The 27,140-nt window shown below is 43.1% G+C and overlaps 1 protein-coding gene across 1 annotated transcript; it reads left to right on the forward strand.

The window, feature by feature from the left end:
* Window positions 1-26,880, forward strand: spred2b (sprouty related EVH1 domain containing 2b). The gene is made up of 6 exons (XM_084076505.1): window positions 1-549; window positions 14,307-14,517; window positions 15,240-15,408; window positions 16,076-16,140; window positions 22,668-22,829; window positions 23,391-26,880. The coding sequence occupies exons 1-6, from the start codon at window positions 524-526 to the stop codon at window positions 24,213-24,215; spliced, it is 1,458 nt and encodes a 485-aa protein (XP_083932631.1). The 5' UTR covers window positions 1-523; the 3' UTR covers window positions 24,216-26,880.
* Window positions 26,881-27,140: the final 260 nt, after the last annotated feature.

Here is a 27,140-nt window from a genome sequence, read left to right on the forward strand (position 1 = left end):
GTAGAGAGATGGGGCTCAGCGGGGCCACCCTCCCTCGGTAACAGCACCGCGCATTAAAGCACAACGGAATCCTGCTCGAGCTGAAAAACATGCGCCCGGGGACATAAAAAAAAAAGACGAGGGGGATATCGGTACTGGTTTTAACGAGGAGGATATCGGTACTGGTTTTATTATGTGATTCACAAAGCTATGGAAATACTCAAACCGGGAGCGTATTCTTCGTGATCGAGGAGAAGAACGAAGCAACTGGTTGGTTGTGGCGGCGGCTCAGTCTCGGGAAGAAAAGGAGAGAGAGGGAGAGCGAGAGAGAGAGAGAGAGAGAGAGAGAGAGAGAGAGAGAGAGAAAGAGAGAGAGAGACAGTCGAAGCAGGCTAAAGAGCTGCTGCTCTCTCTCTCATCGCACAAAGACCAGAGGATATTATGAGGCGGAATGTGAGACATAGGAGCCGTAGGTGAAACAATGACGAGCAGAAAGTATGCAACCGCCGTGGCATATTATTACTCGAGGACGTGAAACAAGAAAATGATAGAAGAAACACACCCAAACGAGTAAGTAAACCAAAAAAGACTCCCAAGACGTGTCCCCCCCTCCTACCCCCCTCCCCTCCACTCGTACCTATGTTGCTGCTGCTGGAAGTTGGGAATAATAATTAGTCTTAGACTTGGCTGGAAATGTAATGTTGCAGAGGTTAAATGTTCATAACGCACCGCAATCAAATGCGTGTTATTCTTCTTTCTTACACATGATGATGCATGGGGTTTTTGTTTGGTGGATTCGATGATCGGGGGTGTTTGATGCTACGAACTGAAGCAATGCATTGACAGTGTGGAGAGAGAGAGAGAGAAGGGATTTTAGGGCCCCCACCTTGTTGGAGAGACTATTCTTGAGAAGCGAAGAGGAGGGGGAGGGAGGGAAGGGGGGCTGAAGCGTGGGTGGATCGGAAACATTTTTCTAAAAGGATTTGAAGCGAGGAGAACCAGAGGCCTTGTTAAACAACACTGTTCCCAAGTTTCAAACTTAAAACTTATAGATGTTTTGTTGTCACAACTGGCGGTCCTTGTTCGAGCTTCGTGGAAGACGTGTTTTTTTCCCTCCGTTAAAATAAATACATGGAAATAAACTGCGTTTACATAAAGACCATGTTCGCTTTATTATTAGGCCACCATCTGTATGTTTGTGCTTCCAAAGCGAAGGGGAAGTCTCACAGGATATGAGAGATCCGATATGCCCCCCCATCCATCCGCCATCTCTTTCTGAATCGCTCTCATTTGCATAACCTCCACCGCGCTCCCATTCATAAAAAAAACATATATATACACGTTGTAAACGACGACTTGGGCATGCAAAAAATTAAACAATTAAAAGAAAACAACCCTTCTCCCCTTTTGGGTTAACAACCTCAAGAAGCGTGTATCATGTCTACTTTTGGCACTGTTTATTTCTTATTATTGATCATATTATATTATTATTTATTTGTGTTTATTTCTGTGTTTCTGCTACACACTGTTATAATAACGTCGTAATGCATTTAATGCTGTGAGGTGAGACAACAGACTATATTGAGGAACCGCTCGTTCCAAACGTTGTTCTATTATTATTATTATTATTATTATTACACCGTAAACATGCCCAATGTAACCAATTTGTAGATCTGATCGGGTACAGATGTAATCGACCCCACTGGTTACATTCTGTACCATCTCGAAGCTAGATTCGGTAGAAACGTGAAGCGATATACACAATAAGACAGCGCCGGCCGGTGTGCATGTTTGTGTGTCCCGGACTCCAGGCCACCAGGCCTCGGCTCTCTGTGCTGCTCGATACGGGTAGGTAGGTAGGTTGAAGTATGCCTGCCTTGCAGTGTTGCCAGGTTTTGAGATAGAAACAAGCTATGAAAGGTCTATGAAAACAAGCCCAAAAGAAGCTAGCCCTTCGTAGATCTGCTATTTTCACACACACGCTAATCTTGTATGGGGTCCGACTCCCTGGCAGAAAATATTTGTAGATGTGTGTGGGGGGGGGGGGTATCTGCAGACAAATACATATTAATTTGGGGGCCCTTGACTTGAAAATGTTTGAGAAACACTGGTTTAAACAACATTAGGAAGCAAGCCCAAATAAGCAACTACACTGTAGAAACAAGCCCCCCCCCCCCAAAAAACACGAGCACCAATATTTACAAGCAACTTTACAGAAAATCAAGCTCAAAGTCGCTTATAATAAGCAGACCTGGCAACCCTGCCTTGCAGGATCCCAGCCTGCCGTGGAGCGGAAGGGCGAAGGCCACGGGGAGGGGAGGGGAGGGGATGTTTGCGCTGCGGTCGCGTGACGCTGTGCTCATTCATAAAAGCTGTAACCTTCAGCTCGTCCCATTCATGCCCGCCGGACCAGCGCTACCTTGACACGAGGGCACATATTGGCTCATTACCGGAAGGAAAGTGTCAATGAGCAGCTCATCAGCTCTACAGCCCGTAATGGATCTAGATTCTAGAGACCCTTCTGTACAGGGCCCTCGAATTTGTGATATAAATGCGTGTTTTTATATATATATTTTAATGTATATAAGATATTATATATATATATATATATATATATATATATATATATATATATATATATATATATATATATATACACATAAATAATCTATATATAAATAAATAAAATCTCCAAGGATTAACCACGTAAACCCCATATGGGTAACCAGAGTCCCACAGGGCTCAATGATACTAGTGTCTTTTCTGTTATTGTGGGGAAAGCTTTCGCTGAAAATAGCTGATTGACAAGCTCACTATGCGTTGCATTGTGAACTTGTTGATCTGCTATTTTCCTGGGGTTAAAGTGATTAATAATAATAATCTTTTCTATTTTATGTTTAGAAGTCTGAATAGCCTGTCACTGCTTGTGTCAGGTAGGTAGCCTATGTGGAGGTTTACTACATAGTGAATAGCTCACCTGTTCGATGAAGCCGAGCAGGCGTGATGTGTCAGTTTACCATCGCTGCTAAATGTGATTATAGGGACACGCACACCAAAGCCACAAGCTGGGGGGGATGTATTGATCTCCTGTGGTGCTGCAGGGTCAGCATGTGCACCGTTTCTATCGGCCAGGAGATACCCAGTGACATTCAGCTAAGGTCACTGAGGCAACGAAACATAATCCGATGCTCAACAAAAAAAGCATTCAAACTGGCACACACAGCAACGAGGAGTTATTCATTTCCTCGCCAGGTCTATTCTGTTCTTTCAGGAGCCTCTAGGCGAGCAGCATTTGATAGCCAGAATGTACAGTGCCCTCCAGATATGGTGGCACCCTTGGTAAAGAAGAGCAAACTGGTGCTGTATAAAATAAACACAGGCAATGAGCTATATATGCTACAAAATGTGAAAATCATATCATTTTGTTCTCATACCACTGCTCAGAGAACTTTCAACAAGTAGTTTATTTTCTGAAAACTAGAGGTGTCGAATGATTAACACCTAATTATTCCTTTTGAATAGTGTTCACATTTATCAACATTGTCTTCAGCTAGCTGAAGCCAGTTGAGAACATTGATTTTGTGGTAGTAGTACCCATTTTGTTGATTTGGATGTATTTTATGGATTGTTGTGATTCATCAAAGCCTGAGGTGACGTCCTTGTAAGAACGGGTGTTCCATGATGCAGATGCACACAGGTGTTCCATGATGCGAACTATCTTTAAAGGTGATCAAGGACCCGTAGATGCAAAACAATCAATCAATCATTTCAGTTTGGGCATGGGTTCTATTTCAACATCAGTTGTGTCTTGTTGATGTCAATGTTGTTGTAGTGAAGAACACAAAGTTTTTGCACTTTTTTTTATAGTTAAATGATATTGTTTCAAGCTAGGATAAGTGATTTTCTTTGGCTAAAATAAGTGTTAATAGCTCTATATTCTGATAGTACTCATTGCTATAGAGTGTTTGTTCAGCAACAGGAGTCTCCATGTCTCTCCAGCTCTTTATTAAACAGAAAAGGCATTTTCAGGTCGGGATACCAATTTTATCCAATCAGGATAGAGAACTCAGTCAGGATACAGATTAAACAAGTGAAATTGGATGTGATGACACAAAGAAATGAGCAAAATTGGAACTGGATCACTATAAAAATGAAGCTGATAAATGGGTACTATCTCCTGATTGGCTGGAATTTTGTCACCTACCTGAAAATGTATTTTCTGTTTATTAAAGCACTGGAGAGACAGGGAGACCCCTGTTATTGAACATACATTCTATAGCAATGATTACTATCAGATTGAGTGCTTTAACTTTTTAACATAAATATTTTTGTTTGCAAACAATATCACCCTACCTTTAAGCACCAGTTTGAACCAAAACTGAATAACAGCCATATCAGAAAGAACATGTACGATATTCAATCTTTCCATGGCACAGCCATGGGGCAAAAAGTAGCATTTTCAGCCTCTCGATGCCAATGGTTAAATCTGATGGTGAAATAGAACCCATGGCCAAACTGAACTGCACATTTATTTTCTTGTAACTCTATTCAAAGGAATACTTATGTAATAATTACATTTGACACCCTTTCTCTGTCTCTCTCTAAGCAGTTGTATTACAATAAAATAATATAGTTTTCATAGATTGTTTTGTACATAAAATGTGTTTTGTCCATACATCCTTTTTTTTGCTAATCTTTACCAAGGGTACCACAGATTCTGGAGCACATTCCACGCCACATGAGACATTATGCCAAAGGTTAATAGAAACGTAGTATTATGCCCTACATGATGCAGCAACATTATGTCAATCGCAATTCGTGTCCATGAAACACGTTTTGTGTTATTGGCATATAGTGCATTATAATGCAATGGTGTGCAGCAACAAACCAGACACAGATGACACTTTGGTTTGGGACAACACACTGTGCAAAAATACACTTTGTTTTTTATATATGATACACACACACTAAACCCCCACCCACAACTCTCTGTGCAACAGTGTCTGTCTTGTTTTTCACTCTATTTTTTATCTATATTTGTCTGTATTTCTGTCAATCTCTGTGTTTCTCTATCATCATTTCTCTCTTATTCCCATTCACCACCATCATGTGGAACAGATCGTTGCTCACAGAGTTTCCTGTGTCTTTACAGAGCAGATCATTGCTGCCTGAACACTATCTGTAGCTTTTACATAATGGTCTGGGTCCGGCCAGCTATATCTGGAGACCAAACAATGGTGCCGGATTGTTGGCCTGTTTTCTACGACGCTAGTCTGCGTATCAGCTGACTTTGATGACCAAGATTATAATAGCTTTGTTGCGTTTTCATTCACTTCGATATGGTATGTGTGTGTTCCCCTTTTTGTTTTTATTCTATCAGGCCTCACGAGGAAAATCCTGGAAAGTGAGGACAAGCACATTATCCTCACTTTCCAGGGGTCTACTTTAGGATTAAATCTTAAGTTTAGGATTGTGGTTATCTTAAGTTTAGGATTGTGGTTAGGGTTAGGATAAGAGATAAGGTTACGCATGTAGTGTTGTGGGATCGAGTTAGTTGTTGGGGAATGAATGTAGTGGAATCGGTTGTTGTTGTTCAAACTAACATGTCACATTGAGCAGTAGTCTCACCCAGACCTGCTCCAAACGGCATCATCGGCATGTTTCACATGTATCATTTGGTTTCTCCAATTATAAGTACAGAATAGCTGGGCTTGGCCACACAGATGAATACAGTGAGTATTGTATCATGATTATGTCTGGACCACCAAAGGAACATGTTAAGCCAGTTAGTTTGCTTTACTGTGATTGGCGGCTTACCTGACATTATTGGAATCATCCTGATGTGGTAACCTTCGCCTGGCTCTGGTTAACAACCGCTGAGAAGAATTATGAGTGCAGCATTTGCAATGCTTTGACCCATAAGCAGTGGATGTTTGTGTGTGCTTATAATGGGTGGCATCATGGGGCAGACTCTAGCTACAGCATGTAAGAGAGAATGCTCTGCAACTGGAAGAGCCACGTTCAAGACCTGTATCTGCTACTACTGAAACGGCTCCAAGAGGTGCTATTCTGTGGTTGATCATGTGCACGGCCATCTAAAAGAGAAGTTCCTACAGGGATCAATGCAGTATGGTAAAATGGCATGTGTATAGTTTCTTCTTCTCTTAGAAGCATATAAGTTGCAGCCCATGTTACTCGTTTTAATGTGTTGACATTGTATAACAGCTTCAAGTCTAAGGCCAGGGATGTAGTGAAGGCTAAAGCTAACTATCTATATTGTTATTTTTAAGAGTTTTAGTGAGTAAAGTGAGTTTTATAGTTCTACTGGTGATGGTGGTTAGTCTTGTGGTATTACTGAACTTCCTCTAACTTCACTTCTGCCATTTCATGGTCACGGTTATATGAACGAAACATACAAGTGCTAATTGTGTATTTAAAAGAAGATGCAAACGGATTAGGCCATATGTTTAAGCAGGTAGGATTTTATAAAACCCCATCAAAGGAATGAAAAAAAAGCCAACATTAAGGCACATGGGAATACTTACGACTTAGCACTGACGAAGGTCCCAGGACCAAAACGTTTGCTTTTTAAATTCTCTTTGAGCACAGAGCACTATGAGCATTTAAAATAAAGAAAATATATTTTTTTAAAGTCTCTAAGGAGTTTTCCTTAAATGTTTTTTTGCAGTGAGCGAGTCTCGTTTTGCCAGTTTTCCTCTCTATATTTTTGAGACCACCGCACCTGCAGCCAACCGATACCAAAGGACAAAGAAGGGCGCAAGTTTTCCATGTTCTTTAATATAAATTAGTGTACGCTGAGCATGAACTACAGTAAGGCAAAACATCTTTCTGCCTTGGAGCTGGACAAACATAGGCTATGCAACCAATAACGAGAGCAACCATTAACATCCTAATATAAATGGTGGCTTGATCAACTGTTTTACACCAAACCCTGATGTCAGTTGGAAAACGAGGCATAACTTAGATTTGATGTAATACGTCTAATGTGTCGGACTAAGAGGATATGGTGCATTACAGACGGGACTTTGACAGCTTTTCCATCACCTATAAGAGGTTTATAACCAATCAGCTTAGTTTCAGTACGGGTCATATTTCCACAGCGATGGAGGGGCCCGCAAAGTCACCTTGGGAAAGCTGGCTTCCTCCTGGAATACAGTTACATCTCCCAGTCCCCAGATGGGAGGTTATGGAAAAAGACTTATGATTAGCCTTGTTAGACAGCAGCAGACTGGAAGGAAGGAACAGAGCAACCTGGACAATATATCGACATGGACTACTGCATTTGTGAATCTCATTGATAAATATAATTGTTAGACTAGTTTTATGTGAATGTTGTCTACTGAAACTTTGAAAAACAATACAGAAGCTAGACATACTAGGCTACTAGCTACATTTACCTGCTATGGCATACAGCATAATTCTCCAATGATGTTCAATCTACTGAGCTAAGACCACTTTAGTAACTAAGCTATTATGTTTGTGCTCAAATGAGCTTGTAGAATTGCTAGAATCTTATTTATGTATTATGTATTTTCATGTTCTGATATTAATATGAATTAATTAGCCACTACCTATACCATTCAGTGATTGGGATTTGAGCATGCCAGTTATTGTTATAGGCCAAAGGCCAAAATGTCTAGAACAGGGGTTGTCTGCTCAAAAGTAGACCAATCAAATCACAGCTGATGCCACTACATGTATGACATCGCAATCAGGAAATGCAAAAGTCATGGAAGTGTGAAAGTTGAATAATGGTAGATAATCTGTGTGTTGATAATCTGTCCATGTAAAAACTGACATTATGTCAGTGAAGTTCTTGAGCCCCTTTCCCACATGGAATCCATGATATTGCTAGATAAAAAATATCTGGCGAAGGCAGTGGAATAGAGTGGATAGTCATTCACACATTGCCCTCCTTTATGGAATTCCATATCGTGTCTGTTCCCACATTAGATGACTGTTATGGATACAGTACATTAATGATTGTGCTATAGATGTCTTATTGCAGGCAATACAGGATATTACGTATAATGTACGTAAATGATTGTAATGTAGCAACATGGCTAGAATAGACAAAAGATTCCTTATTTCAGAGTTGGACGGTCCAATACCCAGACAGTTTTGTAAAATGCTGTTTGCTGTATTGCTTGCTCGGTTTTCCAAATCGTCTGCGCCAAAATTGAATGCTGTGCTCACAGGTCGTGGGATTTAAAGCGTCACTTCCAACGTAGCTCCAAAAGCACCGTCATATTTTAATTCCCACGACCACTTCATTCCCAGTTCAGCTGCGGGTGAAGATTCCCACATTACTCACTACAAGTGAGAAAGGGTCTTTAGTTACCCTAACATTGTTCTTGTGAAGCAGCTTTGTACTTGTAGGTGAAGTGTATATATAAAGATAGCTATTCCTATTTGTCCAAAGGAGACCTCACCACACCTGTCCACCACCAGCTTGTCAATGCCAGGACGATGCCATTCAGAGTTTCCCTGTATAGTTAGGGTTTTGCCACTGAACACCACATTGCAATTTGTGTGTCTTTATTCATAAACTTACTTGACCTAGTAATTTGCTATCAAGATTGCAAAGAGAGGCCACTTTGTTATTAGTCTTCTTGGGCACTGATTCTTTGATATAAAATTCTGTAGGTTAGGCCTGGCCAACTGAACTGTAGGTTTCTCATTGGGGGATGGGTGAGCCAAACTCACAGTGTGATTGGTCAGTTAGCTATGGGATGTTAGCTATAGCTCTATTCTGCAAGTTTATGACCTTTGTGGGACACACACAGTGTGCAGCCTAGACATGTGAGCGTTGCCAATAACTACAGCTGATTGACGGATTGCCGATCAGACTTTCCCTCGGGGGGCCTCAAGTGTCAATAGTCCTGAATAAATTCCCCTCACCCCGCTGACTAATGATCTGCTTCTCACACTCTGTCTGTATATCTTTCCATCTCTCTCTCCTTTAAAATTCAGGCATGTACTTTGTAGAGTGCTACTATGTGGTCCATTCTTTAAAGTGTGTCTTACACTGTCCCTGTGGACACACAATAATCCTCAGTGTTCATTTTATCTATTTGTAACTCTGAGAGTGTACAGTACAGTGTAACCAAAGGGGCTCTTATGGGCCTATTTGGTTACATTTGTACATCCTCTGCTCTGAGTTAACTTAGTTGAGGATTTTACTGTACAGCATGTAAGGTCCTTTTGTAGGCTACCATGATTGACAGTATACGTATTACATACTGCAATTCTGAAAATGGACAGTATTTGCCCTATTGATGTAACCACCAGGACTTCTAGCTGGCCAACTTTGTACTTTGTATCTGTTTATTCATACATTCATGTATTTATTCCTGATAAAGTCACTTAAGTATACTTTCCCAGAAAGCGATTCATGTCCTGTGCAGGGGTGTGGAGCAGAGTTTGTCAAGCAGGCCTGGGGTGTGGTCTATTCACTCCTTATCAGAGGAAGTGAGGCTGCTCTTATCACACATGGCTGGGCTGCCCTCACTGGCCCTTTTTATCTGTTACACATGATGCGCTGGATTCCTAGCCTGATAACAGACCCATTGCGGTGTTGTAATGTACACTACACAGTAAAAACCTATTAATTTAACTCGGGAGTGTGCAAATGTAACCTGTAAGTTTCAATTTGGTTGCCATTTGTAACACCCTCAGAGTTATAAATGATAAATTAATACTGGGGGTTTTACGGTGTAGATTACAGACAGGTCAGACTGGGTTAGGTCTACTTGCTAGATATTCATTCTTAATGTGTTACTATTTATGGATAATTATAAGGTTTCGTAAGTTTTATTTTATGTGTGTGTGTGCACGCGCGCGCGCATGAGTGTTTGCGCCGTGCATAAACAGAATTAGTGCTTGTATGTCTGTTTGTGTACATGAATGTGTTCCCAGAATTAGATGTGCACATGAACAGAATTAGGTATTCATTCAGCACTCCTCGACCTCGTGTGTGTGTGTGTGTGTGTGTGTGTGTGTGTGTGTGTGTGTGTGTGTGATTTCCTAGCGCAGACGTTCACAAACTTTTTAGCTCAAGACCTAAAAGAGAAATTGAACCTGGAATTTGCCTGGGACCCAAACTAGTGAAAATGGCAGATCTGCTATTTTCACGACTTCTTAAACCTTTTATTTTATGGAAATTATTAGATTTAAATTATGAAATACTTTTGAAAAATGTTGTTTTTAATTGATAAAGTTGTGATTTATTTTGTTTAACTGTTTTTTTTTTTATATTTTGAAATAATATATATATATATGCTTTTTTCTTTTTTTTAAATGTAGGAAACGAAAGAAAGGGGATATTTACTCACGACCCATAGAAATTGGTCTGTGACCCAAACATGGGTCCCGGACCACTTTTTGGTAAACGGTGCCCTAGCGTATAGAAGTAGCACAGTGCCGCTGGTTGTGGCTGGCTGGCTGTGTGTGTTCCAACCACAGATTGCAGGGCTGCGTCTACAGACTGTGTTTTAAACATGGGTCACGAGACGGCACAGAATGTGACAAGTTCATCTCAGGGAGTTGATAGCCGGGATCATGTATCTCAAACCACATGGTCTTATTTAGCTCAGAATCTAGCGTTATTTCTGTTAGAGAGCTGGTTGTGTTTGTTTGTTTGTTTGTGTGCGTGTGTGTCCTTAAGTCATTTTCAAGCCACTTGTGTACTAGTGTATTGTATGCAACTTTAATTTATGGATTAAAACAAGTACTTTGTGTGCTGTATGTGTGATGGAGGCTCCTTCAGTTAACTTCTGTCAGACCCATTTTATGGGTACTTGAATGTAAATTCTAATTTAATTTAGTTCAAAAAAGCATTAAGTGTGTGCGTGCATTTCATAAATGTCTTATGTGATGAACTTCTAATGCGACGGACCTTTTTTAAGTCAAATTTAATTTAATGGATTCAAGTGCATTAATGTATCTGTATGGATTCTTTAGATGGGTTTGCTGCTCTGTTTTGACTGTTCTTTCTTTCACCCTGTATGTCACTCAGTCATTCAGTTTTGTGAATGTGTGGGTGGGTGCTGGTGAACCAGTCTTGCCACCTCTGTGTGTGTGTGTGTGTGTGTGTGTGTGTGTGTGTGTGTGTGTGTGTGTGTGTGTGTGTGTGTGTGTGTGTGTGTGTGTGTGTGTGTGTGTGTGTGTGTGTGTGTGTGTGTGGAGAGCATCAAATCGCTGAGGCTGTCTGAGCTAAAGCTAATTATGTAACAACGCCTTCATTCACTCCAACTCTCTTTATCATTCTCACGCTGTTGTCGTCTTTCCTGCTGCCTCTCTCCATCTCCCTTGTTATCTTTCCCTCTGTTGCTCTCTCTCTTCCCCTCTTTCGTTCTTCTCTGCCTTTACTGCTCTTTATTTTCTCTCACCCACCCACACAAACACAGGCCAGGCATCACTGGAATATGCAAACAGTGGTGTATCCTGTTTGTGTCACAGGTCATTCATGTAGATCACTGTCGTGTCATTGTGTTGCAGCCAAGGGTGGTGGCTGCCATCCTTGAAGGCTTTGTATTTTACTGTACGACATCCAATTGCCCTTTTGTTGGAATTCTTTGTTATTGTATTGTTAAAAAAGTGGCTTGACGTTAATCAAATAGTCTAAACTATAGAGGCGACATTGGTTTTGTATACAACAGTTATTTCCGGTCAAGGAATTTGATTGTACAAGAGGCATTCCAACATATCAGTCCCCTAGCTACTAGCTAGCCTGTTATATACCCACCCACTGTCTGGGCTGACTAATATTTGTATTTTTGTCGATGGAGTCCTGAAAGACCAAGGTTATATTTGTTGGCGTAACCAAATCAATGACAGAACCATTGACAAAATCATAAACTGCTGTCTCCCATGACTTGATAAATAATTTAGTTTATGGTGCCACCATTGTGTACGAAAGTAGTATCACACTCAAGGTCATGCTGAATGGACCGAATCACAGCCATTATATCTACTCAGTGTAAAGCACTCCCTGTTGTGTAATGTTACTTAAATATAGTGTGTGTCTGCTCATGGTACCTGTGAATTGACTGCATCACTTTACATGACCTCAACAGGGCTACTGTGGGCTTGCTGTTAGGGTGTAATTTGTCACCTACTGTATATATATAACTGATATGGAGAAGTTGTAGTTTTCTCATAGTTGGAAGCTCATTGGTCTGAGAGAGAGTGATGGTTTCCTCCCAGAATATTATCAGTTAGGTCGGGGGCCGGCAACCCACGGCTCTGGAGCCACATGCAGCTCTTTTAGCCCCTCTCTAGTGGCTCCCTGTAGCTTTACAAAAATATATTTTTTCACATTTACATTTTTATTTATCGTTGCTGTAATAGGCCAAAAATGACACATCCATTTTTATGTTCGCCAATATTGTAAACATTTGTAGAATAAATAAATAAAAACTTTCAACATTTCTGTCAAATAAAATTTGCGTCATAGCCATTTTTTGGCGACGTGCCAGCCAGGTGGCTTGTGTAAACAAACCGGTGTGTGATTCCCTGCTACACTATGGATTCCAAATGCAAAAAAAGAAAGTAATCATATTTAATGAATGTTCGTTTACATGTATTTAGTCATTTTGATAGGCTAATATACACTTAATAGCCCGTGTTGCCTTCATTATTAGGCTCAAATATGTTTGCGGCTCCACTCCACTGTTTGGGTCCAAAATGTCTCTTTTAACATTTAAGGTTTGCGACCCCCTGAGTTAGGTTATTCTCAGTATTTCTGTGTGCGCATGTGTGCACATCAGTGAATGCATTTAACACATGTCCTGGTACAACACCTCCCACCCTACAGAGTCTGGCCCCAGTAAAGGCGTGACTTTAGACGCCCTCAAACATTCTGTCACTGTGTGAGTCCAACTAATACAGCTACTCATTAGCAAGCTTTCATCTTCATACTCAGAGTTGTTCCGTTAGAGTTGTATTAGAAAGGCTTGTGATACAGCCAAAAATGCTGGATCGGGTATCAGAACATCTGTACTCATAATAAGCATGTTTAAAGATTCAGAGTATGCCGTTTCTCACTTGAAAGAGATTGTTCAGGTAACCCTAAGTCATGGTTCATTGACATGACGTAACTGAGGGCGACCAGGTGCACCGGGGGTCATGCCCAGGGTACACCATCCAAAAATTCTAACAAAGTGAATGGTATCAAAGTTGCATGAAACTGTCTCCATCAGGGATTGACAAAATAATGAAATGGGAAATGTAATAACATGACGTTTCTTTTTCACCTTTGTGGTGGTTTGGATAGCTAGATATCCCAGCATTGCCATGCTGCCACCCAAGCAATGGGGATTTGTAGAAAACAAGTAGACCCAGTTTCTGGGAATTATGGACGACCGGGTTTGTAGAGCATGCCCACACTTATAAGTCACGAACCAAGCCTAAGAAGATCACAAGACTGAGTTATTGCATGTCATACTCAACTGTTTTGAGAGATTAAAAGAACAGACTACCTGGTATTTTCCTATCCCCTCATCATCAGATTACTGTACAACATTTAAATGCTTTTAGCAGAGTGCTTCAACAGATTGATATAATTTATATTGTGATATGAGACTTTATATACAGTATATATTGTCTGGGATTTTGATGATCATATTATACTGTAGCTTAAATGTTATGACGTTTTACTTAATCAAATTGTCTGAAATAGCGATCTGAGTCAAAAAATGCCTCTACCTGTTTGGTCATCATCAACGTTACCATGGTTTTCATTTTCAGTTAGTTTTAATTAATTTTCAAAAGGTTTGCTAGTTTAGAATTTATTTTGTGAAAATGCTTACTTTTTTATTCGAAAAGCTCAGAAAAATGGAGCAAATTGCAGATCTGCAAGCTCACAATGCATCGCTTGGCGGCACATTGTGAGCTTGTAGATCAGCTAAATTGTGTCTCTGTGATTTTAGTTAGACAGAATACAGTTTCAGTTATTGTTTTTTTTATTGATTATTTCATTTTAGTTAACTAATAACCCTATCATTGCTATTTATCAGTTCTAAAAATAAAAACTATTCTTGTGTGTAACATGGTTATTAGGTTTGTATTTTTCCTTAGTTCTTTATATTCTGTCATTTGTTTTAGATTTTTGTTTTCAATTGAGTTTAAACTTGCACCAAATTTTGTCACATTATCGATACGTGGCACAACTTGTGTGAATGCTGAATAATTACAACGCTTGTCCTGGGTTCACACCTAAACTGTCACTGTCTCTCTGTCTCCCTCTCTACTCTTCCTTTGCCTCTCAATCTACTTGTCTCTTCTCTTCCTCTCCCTCTATCCAGTGATAGCTACATCGTGCGTGTGAAAGCGGTGGTGATGACGCGGGACGACTCTAGTGGTGGCTGGTTGGCCCAGGATGGAGGGGCTCTGAGCAGGGTGGGTGTGTGTCGGCTCCTGCCCCCGGAGCTGGCCCCGAACCTGGCCCCTATGCCGGGCTCCAGTACGCACTCTAGCCACTTCCTAATCCATGGTGAACGGTTGCGGGACAAACAGGTACTGTGAATAATTGCTGTTATGCGTTGCACTTACAATTATTTCTTTGGAGTAAACAACAGATGCACATTAAAGTCCAGCTTGGAGTTATATTCAGAACAGAGAAGCAGCAGCCCTGTAGTGTCTCCATAATGATAATCAGTTGTGTATGGAGGAACATGGAATCACGCAGATGAATGAAATAGTGATTCATGATTATTCATGGGACTTGCTGATGTAATCACGCATTACGTTTTTGTTTGACAAAGATGCATGCACATACAAACAATTTTCATTTCAAGGGGCCTTCCCCAGAGCCTACCTACACAGTACATTCCTCAGTAAGTCTATTTGGTTTGTATACTCACTGCGTTGATTACAATTTCTCCATTTCTCTGAACGCACTTGAATGTTCAATACCTGTTTGTTAGTAACATGTGTGCAAAACCGGTGTCTATCTCAGCTGGCACTGGTCAGGAGGCAGTTTCCTCTTCACAGTCTGACATCTTTAGCTATACCTCAGTAATTTGGCAAGAATCACCCAGGTTTGCCTTGTGAACCCGTGGTTCACTTGCTAGGCTTGTTTGACAACTGTCAAATTGTTTATTATTAATTCACTAGAGGTATTTCCTGTCATAGCAGCATTTTAGTTTACCCACAGAAAGTTTGCTTACTTGAAGGTTCAGTGCACAATGCTCGCTTGGTCTGCGCTCTGATTGGCCCGTCCGAATCGTGATTGACAGGTGATCCTGGAGTGCCCGCTGAGGAAGGACCTGGTGTACACCACGGCCACGCCCACCTTTCACCACTGGAAGGTGGAGGACAGGAGGTGTGGTCTGTCCTTCCAGAGTCCTGCTGACGCCAGGGCGTTCGACCGGGGCGTGAGGAAAGCCATCGAGGACCTGGCAGAAGGTATGAAATTGTTTTTACTTTTGCTTGCAGAAAAACTATATCCTGCCTGAGTTCTCTCTCCTGATTGGATGAAATTGGATGTCCCAACCTGAAAGTTTGAGCTGGAGAGATGAGGAGACCCCTCTTACAGAACAAATACTCAAGCAATGGTTGGTACCAGAGCCATAAACAGTTATAAAACATTTTTTAAGTAAATTACAGATGGCACATCATCACAAAATAACTAGTGCTTCCTGGAATACTTTGAACGTCAAAGATTTATTAGAATCAATGTCCAAGTCGAGAGCACTTTGAGACGCATTCTGTGCTATGCAGTAAACATCCACAGTGTCAACTCTTGAGAGTGTACACTCCTAAGAGTTACAACTTGATAAGTTAACACGGAGGATTATACTGTGTGTACATGAGCAAAAAGGTTTAGTTTTAGCATAACCACTTAAACCCCAGCATCTGTATTCTTGGGAAAACTTAAGGAGAAAATTGCAGATCTACAAGCTCTCAAGGCGTCTCACTATCTTCTCGGCTCGGCTATTTTCAGCAGAGAAATGAACACAGAGCAAAAACGGAAAAGTCACTAGTGGACTCCGGTCAACCAAGTATAGGGTTTAAGAGGTTAAACAAAGCATCACTTACACTGTATGTTCATGTTAAACTCTTCTCGCCGTAGGTTCCACAACGTCCTCCACAACACTCCAGAATGAGGCAGAGCTGGGCGACGACGACGTGTTCACGGTAAGCATGCTCTGTCCGGTGCCGCTGAGCCAGGCAGTAGTTTACCCATTAAGACCTGAGGCCCATTGTATAAATGTCCTAACAGTTTTCTGAAGTTTTCTATATCGGTCGTGCTCGAACGTTTTCATATCAATTTTTATTTTTTGTAAAAAACGGGCACCAGTATAGAACTGATGGCTAAACGGGCACCAGTATAGGACTGCTGGCTATTCTGGTCAGTGCCCAGAATGAACTTGTGTACAATTTTGTAAATGAAGAGGAGCCCAGTCAGTTAGTGCACTATGCATGTACATAGTAATATCCTCAGTGTTCATTTAACTCTGAGAGTTATGGGTCCATTTGGTTATATTTGTACACTCGCTGTGTTAAATTAACACTCAGTGTCTTACGGTGTAATCGTGATATCCTGAGTCTGACTCAGGACCAGTGTTAAACATATATAATAAATAATCCAACTATATGAATGCAAAGGGGCCAGGCACGCAAGAATCAGGATCGCAAACATAGTCATAACAAAGTTAAAACGTGGTTCTTGCACCATAAAGGTGTTAATTTAACTCTGAGAGTGTAGAAATGTAAGCAAATGGACCGTTCCTGGCCATTTGATTATGTTCCCTTAGAGTTACAAAAGGATAAATGCACACTTTAGGTCTTTACTGTGTGTGCACGCTTCCATTGGACCGCCATATCAACTCATTGCTCCACTATGGAACTCCCATCTCCCCTCATGGGAAACTTCTCAAGGTCCTGTTTCCCAGGGGTAGAGGCTTTGGGATTGTGGGTGGAGTGGGGGAAAACCCTGTCCCAAGCAGCCTTATCTTACTCATGGCTTCCCACTGCTACTAGAACGACTAGATGAAAACTCATGCATCAACAAAAAAAAAAAAACGCATTGCATCCGTTAAGATGAAAACACGTGCATTGAAAACGCATCTCATTCGTCGCGAAGTAGAGTCCAGCACAGAAGCACAGAGGCTCCACTGCATGTCGCAGATAATCTGCTTTGCGTAATGTGTTTGTATTTGTGTGCGTGCATTCTGTGAGTGTAGACATTCATGTGAGTCCGTCAAGGCCTCGCTCCTTTTTTAGTTGATGTCAAGCCCCCCCCCCCCTCCCCCCTTCCCCACCACTGTGTAACCTGACACCAGGGGCAGCAGGCAGGGTCACAGGGTCACTTCCTGTATTCCCCCACTCCTCCCCCCACCCTCTTCCCTCAGCAACTAGCCCTGCTCCACTCTTGCTCTCTCTTCTCTTTCTCTCTCTCTCTCCCACTCCCATCCCATCACCAGCAGTCCCCCCCCCCCCCCCCCTCCTCCCAATCTCCCCAGTGGAGTGAGCGGGAGCCCGAGCTAAGGTCTGGCAGCTGTTTCCCAGCTCACCGCTTGATTTACGAGAGGAAGTGCCTCGTGGCTCATCTTTTTGCCTCAGACCGTCTGTGAGGGTCCCAGCTAATAGCTGCTCAGAGATTACAGTCTCCAGTGTGGAGAAACACACACACACACACACACACACACACACACACACACACACACACACACACACACACACACACACACACACACACACACACACACACACACACACACACACACACACACACACACACACACATACACATAAAGCACAAGGGGAAAGAGTGAGGCTGGAGTTGTAGTAGGTGTAGCTCATACTGCACTATAAAAGTGTGACTGAATCTCCTCAAAAGGGACAGGTAGTTTTGTTTGTTGTGTGAAAAAAGCTGTACATTTGTAACCAAATGGACCTGTACCGTACAGGTACATTTGGTTATATTTGTACACACACAGAGTTAAATAACACTGAGGATTATACTGTGTACCCACCATGGCATTCTTTTATTCCAGGAGTTTAGACGGGGCGATGTTTTCAGTAATATCACTTGTTTTTTTTTGTTCCTGGCAGCGTTCCCAGTAACAGGAAGCAATGTGAGCTACAGGGTCAATAATGTATTTGAATGTTTCCTGACAACGGGAGCTGCTCTTTGATTAATACAGCAGTGCTGAGGGCAGTGGCGGCGGGTAAAGCTTGATTCATGCTTTGTTGTATGACCGCCTCACTCGTCGAAAACAACCGGTTTTCAACTGAAAAAACAAACCAAAAACCACGCCGCGACCCTGTCGTACGATGAGGTATAAACTAGGTTTAATGCTGTCAGCTTTGCCAGAGAAGTTGAAATGCGGAGCAATAACATTTTCACATTTCAAAACAATTCACATATTTTCTATTTCTTTAGCAAAATTGCTCACAAAAGCTAATGAAATACATGAGTAAATCGAGGGGTCTAGTCTTTTTCCCTTCACAAAAATAGCTAAAATATCAAATCTACAAGTTCACAAGGTGTCATGACGCATTGTGGGCTCGTACATTGGCTATTTTCGCTATTTGACGTACAAAGGAAGTATATAAGGCTTAAGTGGTTAAGAGAAGCTCTGTCTGTGTCTGCACAATTTGATAATGGATCCGTTTCATTTAGTGCAAGACCAGATGACAAGATGATTTAGGAGTAAAGTGTACCAACATTTTTTCACATGGTTGACAAAAATGATACAACACTTTTGCATACTTCTGTGACCAACAATCTACTGCTATGTAAATTGTTTCCCAAAGCTATGGGTGCAGCCAGTGTGCTGGAATATTTAGAAGTAGTTAAGTGTGTTGGACTGTGGATACCAGCGTCCAAGGGGGTGGACGGACGGGGGGCATTGTAGCGCCCCAACCCCCACTGCCATCTCTGTATATGTTGGTGACCTTTCCTAAAGTTAGCAGTGGCGGCGGCGGTGTGTATGTGAATGGGGGGGGGGGGGGTCATTGTGGACAGGGGAAATGCTGCAGTAGATTTACGACCCCTGGGGCTGGGGGGTTAGCGGAGCTGGGATGGACATAGTTCCCAAATTATTCCTCGTTGGCTAGACCTAAACTTAACCCAGCCATTCCTCTTGTCCATCCCTCCCTCAATGAGAGAGCAAGAGGGGGGGGGGGGGGGGGGGGCTGCTGAAAGATGACTTCTAAGTATTGACTGGGACATATTAACTGGAGTCTGTAAAGTTACGAGTATTTATAGTTGTACTTATCACCCAATATAAAGAGAAGATGTCCAACAATGTAAATGTCACTAAATGTCCTGCTGGTCGGTCTCTTTCATCTAACTTCCTGTCTTCTCTGTCCCCCCCCCCCCCCCCCCCCCCCCCCCCCCCCCTCTCGCTGTCTTCTCTCTCTCCTCTCTGTCACTGGTGAATTTTGCAGCTTGCAGTAAAACAAAAAGGGTCCCGTCTGTGTTTTGAATTAGCTGCAGTCACTGGTGGATGCCAGAGAAGAAAAGTGGGTGGGCCTAAACTGGGTTGGCTCCACCCCCCTCTGGTAACATCCTCTCCAGAGGGGCGGGGCGTGGAGTGGAGGTAGCATGTTATGTTATTTTTGGATGGCCGCTCTGAGGGCTTTGTAAGAAAGCTGGTGGAAATTCTCCACATGGCAGTATCCATGTGGGGAGCGCAGCCCTGGACACAGAGCAGGGATATAATGGGGATAGCTTCAGCAGACACACATGCCGTATGCCAGACCTGGGTTGGAGTCCTATTTGAGAAATTATACTCTGTGTGTGTGTGCGTGTACATGTATATGTGTTGTGTATATATATATATATATATATATATATATACACACACACACACACACACACACACACACACACACACACACACACACACACACACACACACACACACACACACACACACACGTATATCGTCTCTGTCGGGCAAAAACCTCTTTATCTCCATATTTTAACTGTTTTCTTTTGTTAATTAGCGCCCTACTTGATCATACTACAGCATCACACAGCATAAATCAGATCTACAAGCTTGAAACGCGGCGCGGAGCAATGCGTTCTGTGCTTGTAGATCTGCTATTTTTTTATTTGAATCCTGAAAAGTATGTTTTGTTTTTTGGACATATGAGGTTTCCACCCGACAGAGACGATATGATGTTTGTATACACACACACTCTTTCTGTTTAGTCTTTTTTTACCAAGTCCCAAGTTCCTGATGGACAGGGTCTGCCCATGCCCAATAAGACAGTGTGACTGCTAGAAGGTTAGCACAGTCATGAGAGTTTTAAAGTGAACATACTGTAGGACACTATACTAGACATCTCTCCCAACAGTACTGAACAGTACTGGTATGGTCGGCGCTACCCATCTGCTACCCTGGCAGGTAAAAAAAAGAAAAAGCTGAATAGCATGGACCAGACATTTGTGATGCTTTCTCTAAACTCCCACATGAATGACAGTGTTAATTTATGTGTGCCATTCTTGGAAGACCTGTGATGAGTGAAAGGAACCCACTTTCTGGTGTGTGGAGGAATTAATGTGAAGACATTTTAATTATATGCAATAGCGGCTGCGAAAACCCAATTTTTCTGTCCCCCCGAACATGCCGCTTTGCTTTCTGATCCTACAATGCCCAGAATTCATTGCGAAGGCTTGGTTCTAGAGCAGTTCTAAAGCCCATTGCCCCTGTCCTTGTGGCAGAGAGGAGAATGGCTGATAAGGGTGACTAGGTTAGTACGCTCACAATGACAATCTTTGGTGTTTTTTTTGCTGTCTCTGCGATAAAAGCGTCTTAGCACTATGTGTTGATCATTACTTCTATCCATGAAAGGCAAGGAGGAAAAATGTGGAGTACTCCTTTAAGGGGGACTTGTATGCACAGTATAATCCCTATGCATATCTCTTATGTGACAATTGCACACACAAACCCACACAAACATGTTCCAAGGGTAGTGTGGAGTGACAAGACAGGAAGAGTCACTTCCAGCCTGTCAACTGGTACTCTGCAAGCCCCCCCTCCTCCCTCCAAAGCCTGTCCCGCTGTCTGCCTGTCTGAAATATCCGTGTGCCTAAAATCGTTCTGTCTGTCCGTCTGTCTAAGTGCTACACGGCAGCGGCCCATGTGTTTAGTGTCTGGCCAAGGTTTGCCTTGGACCCAGGCCCTGACGGCCCTCAGCGGAAAAGGGACAGGATACTGTGCACACACACATACATACACTCAGCCGGAGACACCGACGCACACACTCAGAGAGAGAGAGAGAGAGACAGAAGACCTGGAGCGAAAGAAGTGAAAGAAGCCGATGGAAAACGGAGGAGAGGTGGAATGTGGAGAGAGGGAGCAGGGAAGGGGGCAGCTGATGGAAAGAGGGAGGGAAGCTAAATGGTATATAGCTTAAACGGAGGAAGATGGTGGGTGAAACATTGCAGGGAGAACATGAGTATGTTGAATAAAGCCTGATTCATACTTGGTCGCCGCGACGCGTTGTGAGCTTGTAGGTCTGCTATTTTCAGAGCATAAATTAGGCTCAACAGTCCAGTTGTCAAGAGTAAAAAACGCTACAGTTGCACAAAGTACCAACTAGGACCTCCTCCTGTTTTACAAAACCCATGTCTGTCTCCATGCTGGAAAAACGTTAGCTGTTCTTTCTGACCTCGTCTCTTCTCCTTCCGTCTGCATATGTCCTTCATCGCTGAAGCACATATCACAGATGAGATCAATAAACCCTTATTGATAGCACCTGTGAACCCAACATCAGTAGCTTTCACCTGGATTCACCTAGTCTGTATATCATGGGAATTAGCTGGTGGTCCTAATGTTAGCTGCTTCACTTTTCTTTATATGGGAGTGAACTGTAAAGCTCTTAACCACTTTGAACCCGGATTCTGAACATTTGCCGAAAATGGCAGATCTACAAGCTCACAACGCGTTGCAACCTGCTGTGAGCTTGTAAATTGGCTATTTTCAGCGATATGGTGTAGGGAAAAAAGGAGGGGACCAAGTATAGGCCCCTGGGTGGGGATCTATACTTGTAGGGATGTTGGGTTTAAGTGGTTAAACGGTTCAAGACAAGAGACAACTTAACCCTTGGAATAAGGCAAATCCAGTGGATCTCATAGTGGGGCCCGGGGACCTCCAAGGGCCATGAGGGGGTTCCACGGGGTCTCCAGCAAAATTAGATAATATAGTGTCAATATCAGTTTAACCACTTTAACCCTATATACATTGGCTATTTGAAAATATAGCTACAGTTGCACAAAGTACCAACTAAGGACCTCCTTCAAGCCGATCCACAAGCTCACAACTAGTCACGATGTGATGCCTTTTTAAAATATTTTTGACAAATTTTAACAATACAAATCTTGTATTGCGGTCCCTGGCACAAAATATTTTCAGATGTGAGTCCACAGAAAAATACATTAATTTGGGGGACCTTGACATGAAACAGTTTGAGAACCACTGTCCTATTGAACTGTGCGTGAGGCAAGGAGCTCATGGATAAGACATCTTGCCAACCAAAGCTCACACTTCCTGTTTTTCCCCAATCAGAGCTGCGCCCGAGACTTCCTGTTTTTTAGTCCTTTTTGCTCGACCGTGGGCTACGACTGACACAAACTATTTGTTTTTGTATCTTCCAATCAGAATGCCGTTTTCAGCCCGTCTTCCTGTGTTTGTTTGTTCCCCCAGAACGCCACGGACAGCTCATCCAATTCCTCCCAGAAGCTGGAGAGCTCTCTGCAGCTGCCACTGGAATCCTCCCCCCTCCCCCAGAGACACAACTGTTTGCTGGGACATTGTCATGACCTCCATGACCCCTACCGCCTATCAGACCACTATTTCCTGGACCAGGTGAGGCAAAAAGAGCCATTATGGACCGCCTACATCACACCAGAGAAACATGTAGAGAAATGTGTAGAAGATGTACGGGACTAAGCTCGCAAATCGCTAGACCGATATGCGCCACATTTCTTGTGCATGCTGCCAGTAGGCCAATGTAACTTTCAATGTAAGTCAAAGGCATTTGGATTAGGCTGAAACCTTACCCAAATGTGGAGGTGACTGATGTCAGTCATGATCTATGACTTCAGTACTATGACATCAGTACCATGTCATAGACTGGCCACATCCACATAGGGAGCCACGCCGTTATTAGACCCTGTCTTGTTTATATTGGGTGATGCAATAGAAATTATTTTAATGTTTTAATCATACTGGAGGACAAAACAAACGTGTGATCTTGCAACAGCTGACTTTTACAAAGTTGCCAAAATAATGTAGAGGATGTCTCTAGCTGTTGACCTTTCAAAACGTGAGGCATACAGTTTGGTTGTGTAATGCAAAACTATATCAGTGATGTAATAGTAGTGATATGGCTAGATTTAAAAACGATGACACTCTCCTCCCCTGCAGTCCCTATCCCGGCTGCCTCGCCACGTCACTTTCCAAGAGGATGAGGAGATCGTTCGCATCAACCCTCGTGAGCGGAGCTGGGAGCGCGGCCCCGAGCGCCTCCGTATGGGTCGTCAGTCGGAGCGCTCGTGGCTCACAGGCTACGAGGACTACCGGCACGCCACCGTACGCGACAAGTTCATCCATGCTGACGACTCCTATGAGTCCTACGTCCACTTCGCCAAGACGGAGGCCCAGAAGCACGACTACACCTACCCTTTGGCGCCTGTCTCCCTGTCGCCCTCTGGCTCAGACCCCGCCCTAGGACCCTTGGCCAATAAGGGCCATGGCGGCTCGTACCGCCACGGCGGCTTCACCTCTTCCTCCTCTGCGGTGGTCTCTGCCCAGCCGCGCCCGTTCCTCCCAGGCTCTTCTCCCTCCTCTGGCAATGGGGGCAAAGGCCGGAAGGCGCGGCTGGAGGGCACGGAGCGTGCCCACTGCGAACACTGCGGCGAGGCCTTCTACCTGGGCCAAAACCGGCGAGGCCAGTGTCAGGATGCCCCGGACCCTGTAAGGGCGTGCGTCCGACGGGTCAGCTGCATGTGGCTGGCGGACACCATGCTGTACCACTGCATGTCCGACCCCGAGGGGGACTACTCGGACCCCTGCTCTTGCGACGGAGGTGGCGAGGGGACTGGTGGGGGGCGGCTGGGCACGCGCTGGCTGGCTCTGCTGGGGTTATCCATCGTAGCGCCCTGCCTTTGCCTGTACCCTCCGCTCCACACGTGCCACCGGGCCGGGCTAGCGTGCGGTTGCTGCGGAGGCCGGCACAAGGCTGTGAGCTGAGGCACCCGAGATCAGCCTGCCTCCACACAGACACACTTCTGGGGTGCAGGGGACCTTGTGGAGAATGTGTTTGAAAGTAAACGCGCTAAGAAACCAACCCAACACAAGCACGGAGGAGGAAAGGGAAGGGAAGGGACTACAACCGGAGAGAGACGAGCTCTAGCTCTTCTGCCTTGGTTTTTAGAGATGTTTTTCTCCGCAAATTTCCAGACAGACAATGAAAATAAGCCAAAAAAAAACATTGGTGCATATTTTAAATTTTTTTAAACATTTTTTTTTCTTCTGTTAAACAGCCCGAAAAGAAGATAAGCTCCCCCCTATGGCAGATAGTTCTCTCACCTCTCTACATGGCTGTTTCCTCACTCTGTTCCCGTTGAGAGAAGTCTCTTTTTTTCAGGGGGCCTTTGTTTGTTTGTTTTTTTTTGTTGTTTTTTTATAGCTGACTAATGTATCACTTATGCAGGTACTTTATACTTTTTACACTGACTCGACGTCGAAGAACTTGAATTTAATTTCTGTTGTACTCCCACCCTCCCCTTTGGTGTATGTGTGGCCGTTATATATATTTTTTATGTTCTGTTCCAATAACCAGGGCCAGCTCAGCTCAACTCCACCTTGAAGAGGAGTGAAGACACTACACCGCCATGTTTGTGTATGTATGTGCGCACGTGTGCGTGCAATGCATCTACATGTGTATATTTACGTGTGTGTGCGTGTGTTCCTTCCTACATAATGTCTGTGCATGTCCAGATGTGGCCTTCTGCGTCAAACGCCACCGCTTAATGCTGAAGCTACTGTACAGAGCCTACATAGCCCCTTCACCATTAAGAACACCATCTAAATATTTCACCGAAGGCAGCGTGGTACTCCTCTTATTCTGCTCAATATCCCAAAGATAAGTATGTTTTTTGTTGCTATTTATTTTTTCACTGAATCATCCACCAGCCAAAGGGTGCTCACCAGCCGTTGCCAGTGATTGATTGACTGCTCAGCAGAAGAAACCCTTGCCTCTGGGTAAAACACTACAATACCCCAAGAGAAGCATCCGTCCCTCCCATTACCCCACCCTCAACTCCTCCCTCTCGTTTTGTTATTTCAAACGGTGCCTATACGCAAGTCAGGAACCCCATACAGTTTTCGAATGCCCCCCCCTCCGCCCCACCCGCTCAACGTTCGAGTCTGTACTTGAACCGTTGTGATTTTAAGCTCTGATTTTTACAATCCTTCACAAAACCTTGGCTGGTAGGTCCTCGTCATGTGTATAATGTGTCCTGCAAGGGCTGAGCATAGACGGGAATCAAACAAAAACGTACTGCTGAAATGGTTCCCGCAATGCCTTAAAACAGTGTAGGTAGGAATGGTTAAACGTAGAACCTTTTCCCCAGTCTCTGCAGTTCTGTTAGCTGTCATAAATTGAGGGTACACGTTACGGATCCGAGGAATCGGCCCAATCCAACATGTATTCATTAAGCTTGGTAAAAAAAAAACTTATTTTTATATGAAAAAAAGGAACTTGGCCGGTTTCTACTGAGTGTATAGCGTTATACAATCGTTCTTAATACACGCCATTCATGCTCCTCCATACAGTCCTGTGTCACCTGCCCTTTGAGTGACACTACAGCTACCCAACTGCATCTTCTCCACATTGAAAGCACAACACTACACAAACGTCCACTTAGGTGCTTTCTCTTTTTGCAAGGTTGGTTTAAATGTTCTGGGGATAGAATCGGGAGTGCAAACAAATTTGGAAAAAAAAATGTCAGGGAATCTGTATTCTCCTCCTGTTCATGAGACCTAGGGAGTTCGTAACACCACAAACCACCTGAAATGCAGGGGAAAGACTGCCCTAAAAGAAACAACCCTGAATTTTGTTCTAAGGAAATGTAACTGTCTGTAGTGGAAATTAGTGTGCTTGAGGATGCCCTTTTCCTCTCTCTGGTTCGTTTGTCCCGATGTATTCTGTTCCATGTATCAGTTTGCAGGTTGCTCTGCGTCTGTGTGTGTGCATGTGCGCCCTGTATATTTTCCACTGTAATGTATCGGTGGCATAAATTCAAAACAAAAGGAAATGGCTCGGCATGGAATATATGGGCCATCGCCAACACCTAGCCAATCAGTTCTGTGTTGAAGGTATGATGCATCATGGAAAAATGGGACTCTTCTAGGAGGGACCCCAATCAATAGGGTTTTAGGAAGTGTGTCTGTGTGTGTGAGAGAGCTTTCAATCTATGTTCTATCTCCGTCCTGCCCAGTGTATGTCTGTCTGTTTTCTCCACTCGTCAGAGCCATTTACAAGTGCCTAAATGGATCCTTTCTCTCTATCTTCTCTCCTCGTGTATTTAAATTGAAATTAAGAAATGACTCCCTATATTGAATTAGACTCTCTTTTTTTACGCTAAGTATTTTTACCTCTGTAAAAAAGAGCAAAAATTATATTATATATATCAAGTGTATGTTGTACATTTTTATTTGTTTTTGTTTTGTTTTTTGTTCTGTTTTTTTTTTTTAATAACTCGTTTCTACCATGTACAATGGATGTAGCTCTTGGCTTTCGAGAAGAACAGGAAGTACTTTGTAGATACTGAACGGTGGCCAGGTCTGTGAGAAAACTAAATGGTGTGTGTCTTACCTTCCGCCTCCAATAAAATGAGCGAAAACAGTGAAATCATACCCAAGTCTGCTGGACATTTTCATTAATGTCCTTTTTGAAAGGGACATTTCCACAATATACTGTAGCTTGTAATACGTTTACCAACTCTGGTTCTTAGCAGACCCCTGCTACTGCTGTTTTTAACAATGGACATCTCGGGCCTAACAAGGACACCGGGTGAATGCAATTAACTTCCTGGTAGGACAGAAATGTTAACTACGGTAGGCATCCCTGAGAATCAGGGTTGGGATGCATTAATGTACCAAAGATATCTA

Source organism: Gymnoscopelus microlampas (assembly GCF_963454915.1).
Source record: "Gymnoscopelus microlampas genome assembly, chromosome: 13".
In the NCBI taxonomy this organism is placed as follows: Eukaryota; Metazoa; Chordata; class Actinopteri; order Myctophiformes; family Myctophidae; genus Gymnoscopelus; species Gymnoscopelus microlampas.

Excerpts from the sequence above, each read along its gene's own strand:
- spred2b (XM_084076505.1), top strand. The coding sequence starts at position 524 with ATGATAGAAGAAACACACCCAAACGA. Across the intron at positions 14,518-15,239 it reads AACGGTTGCGGGACAAACAG|GTGATCCTGGAGTGCCCGCT; the intron begins GTACTGTGAATA and ends CGTGATTGACAG. Across the intron at positions 16,141-22,667 it reads GCGACGACGACGTGTTCACG|AACGCCACGGACAGCTCATC; the intron begins GTAAGCATGCTC and ends TTGTTCCCCCAG.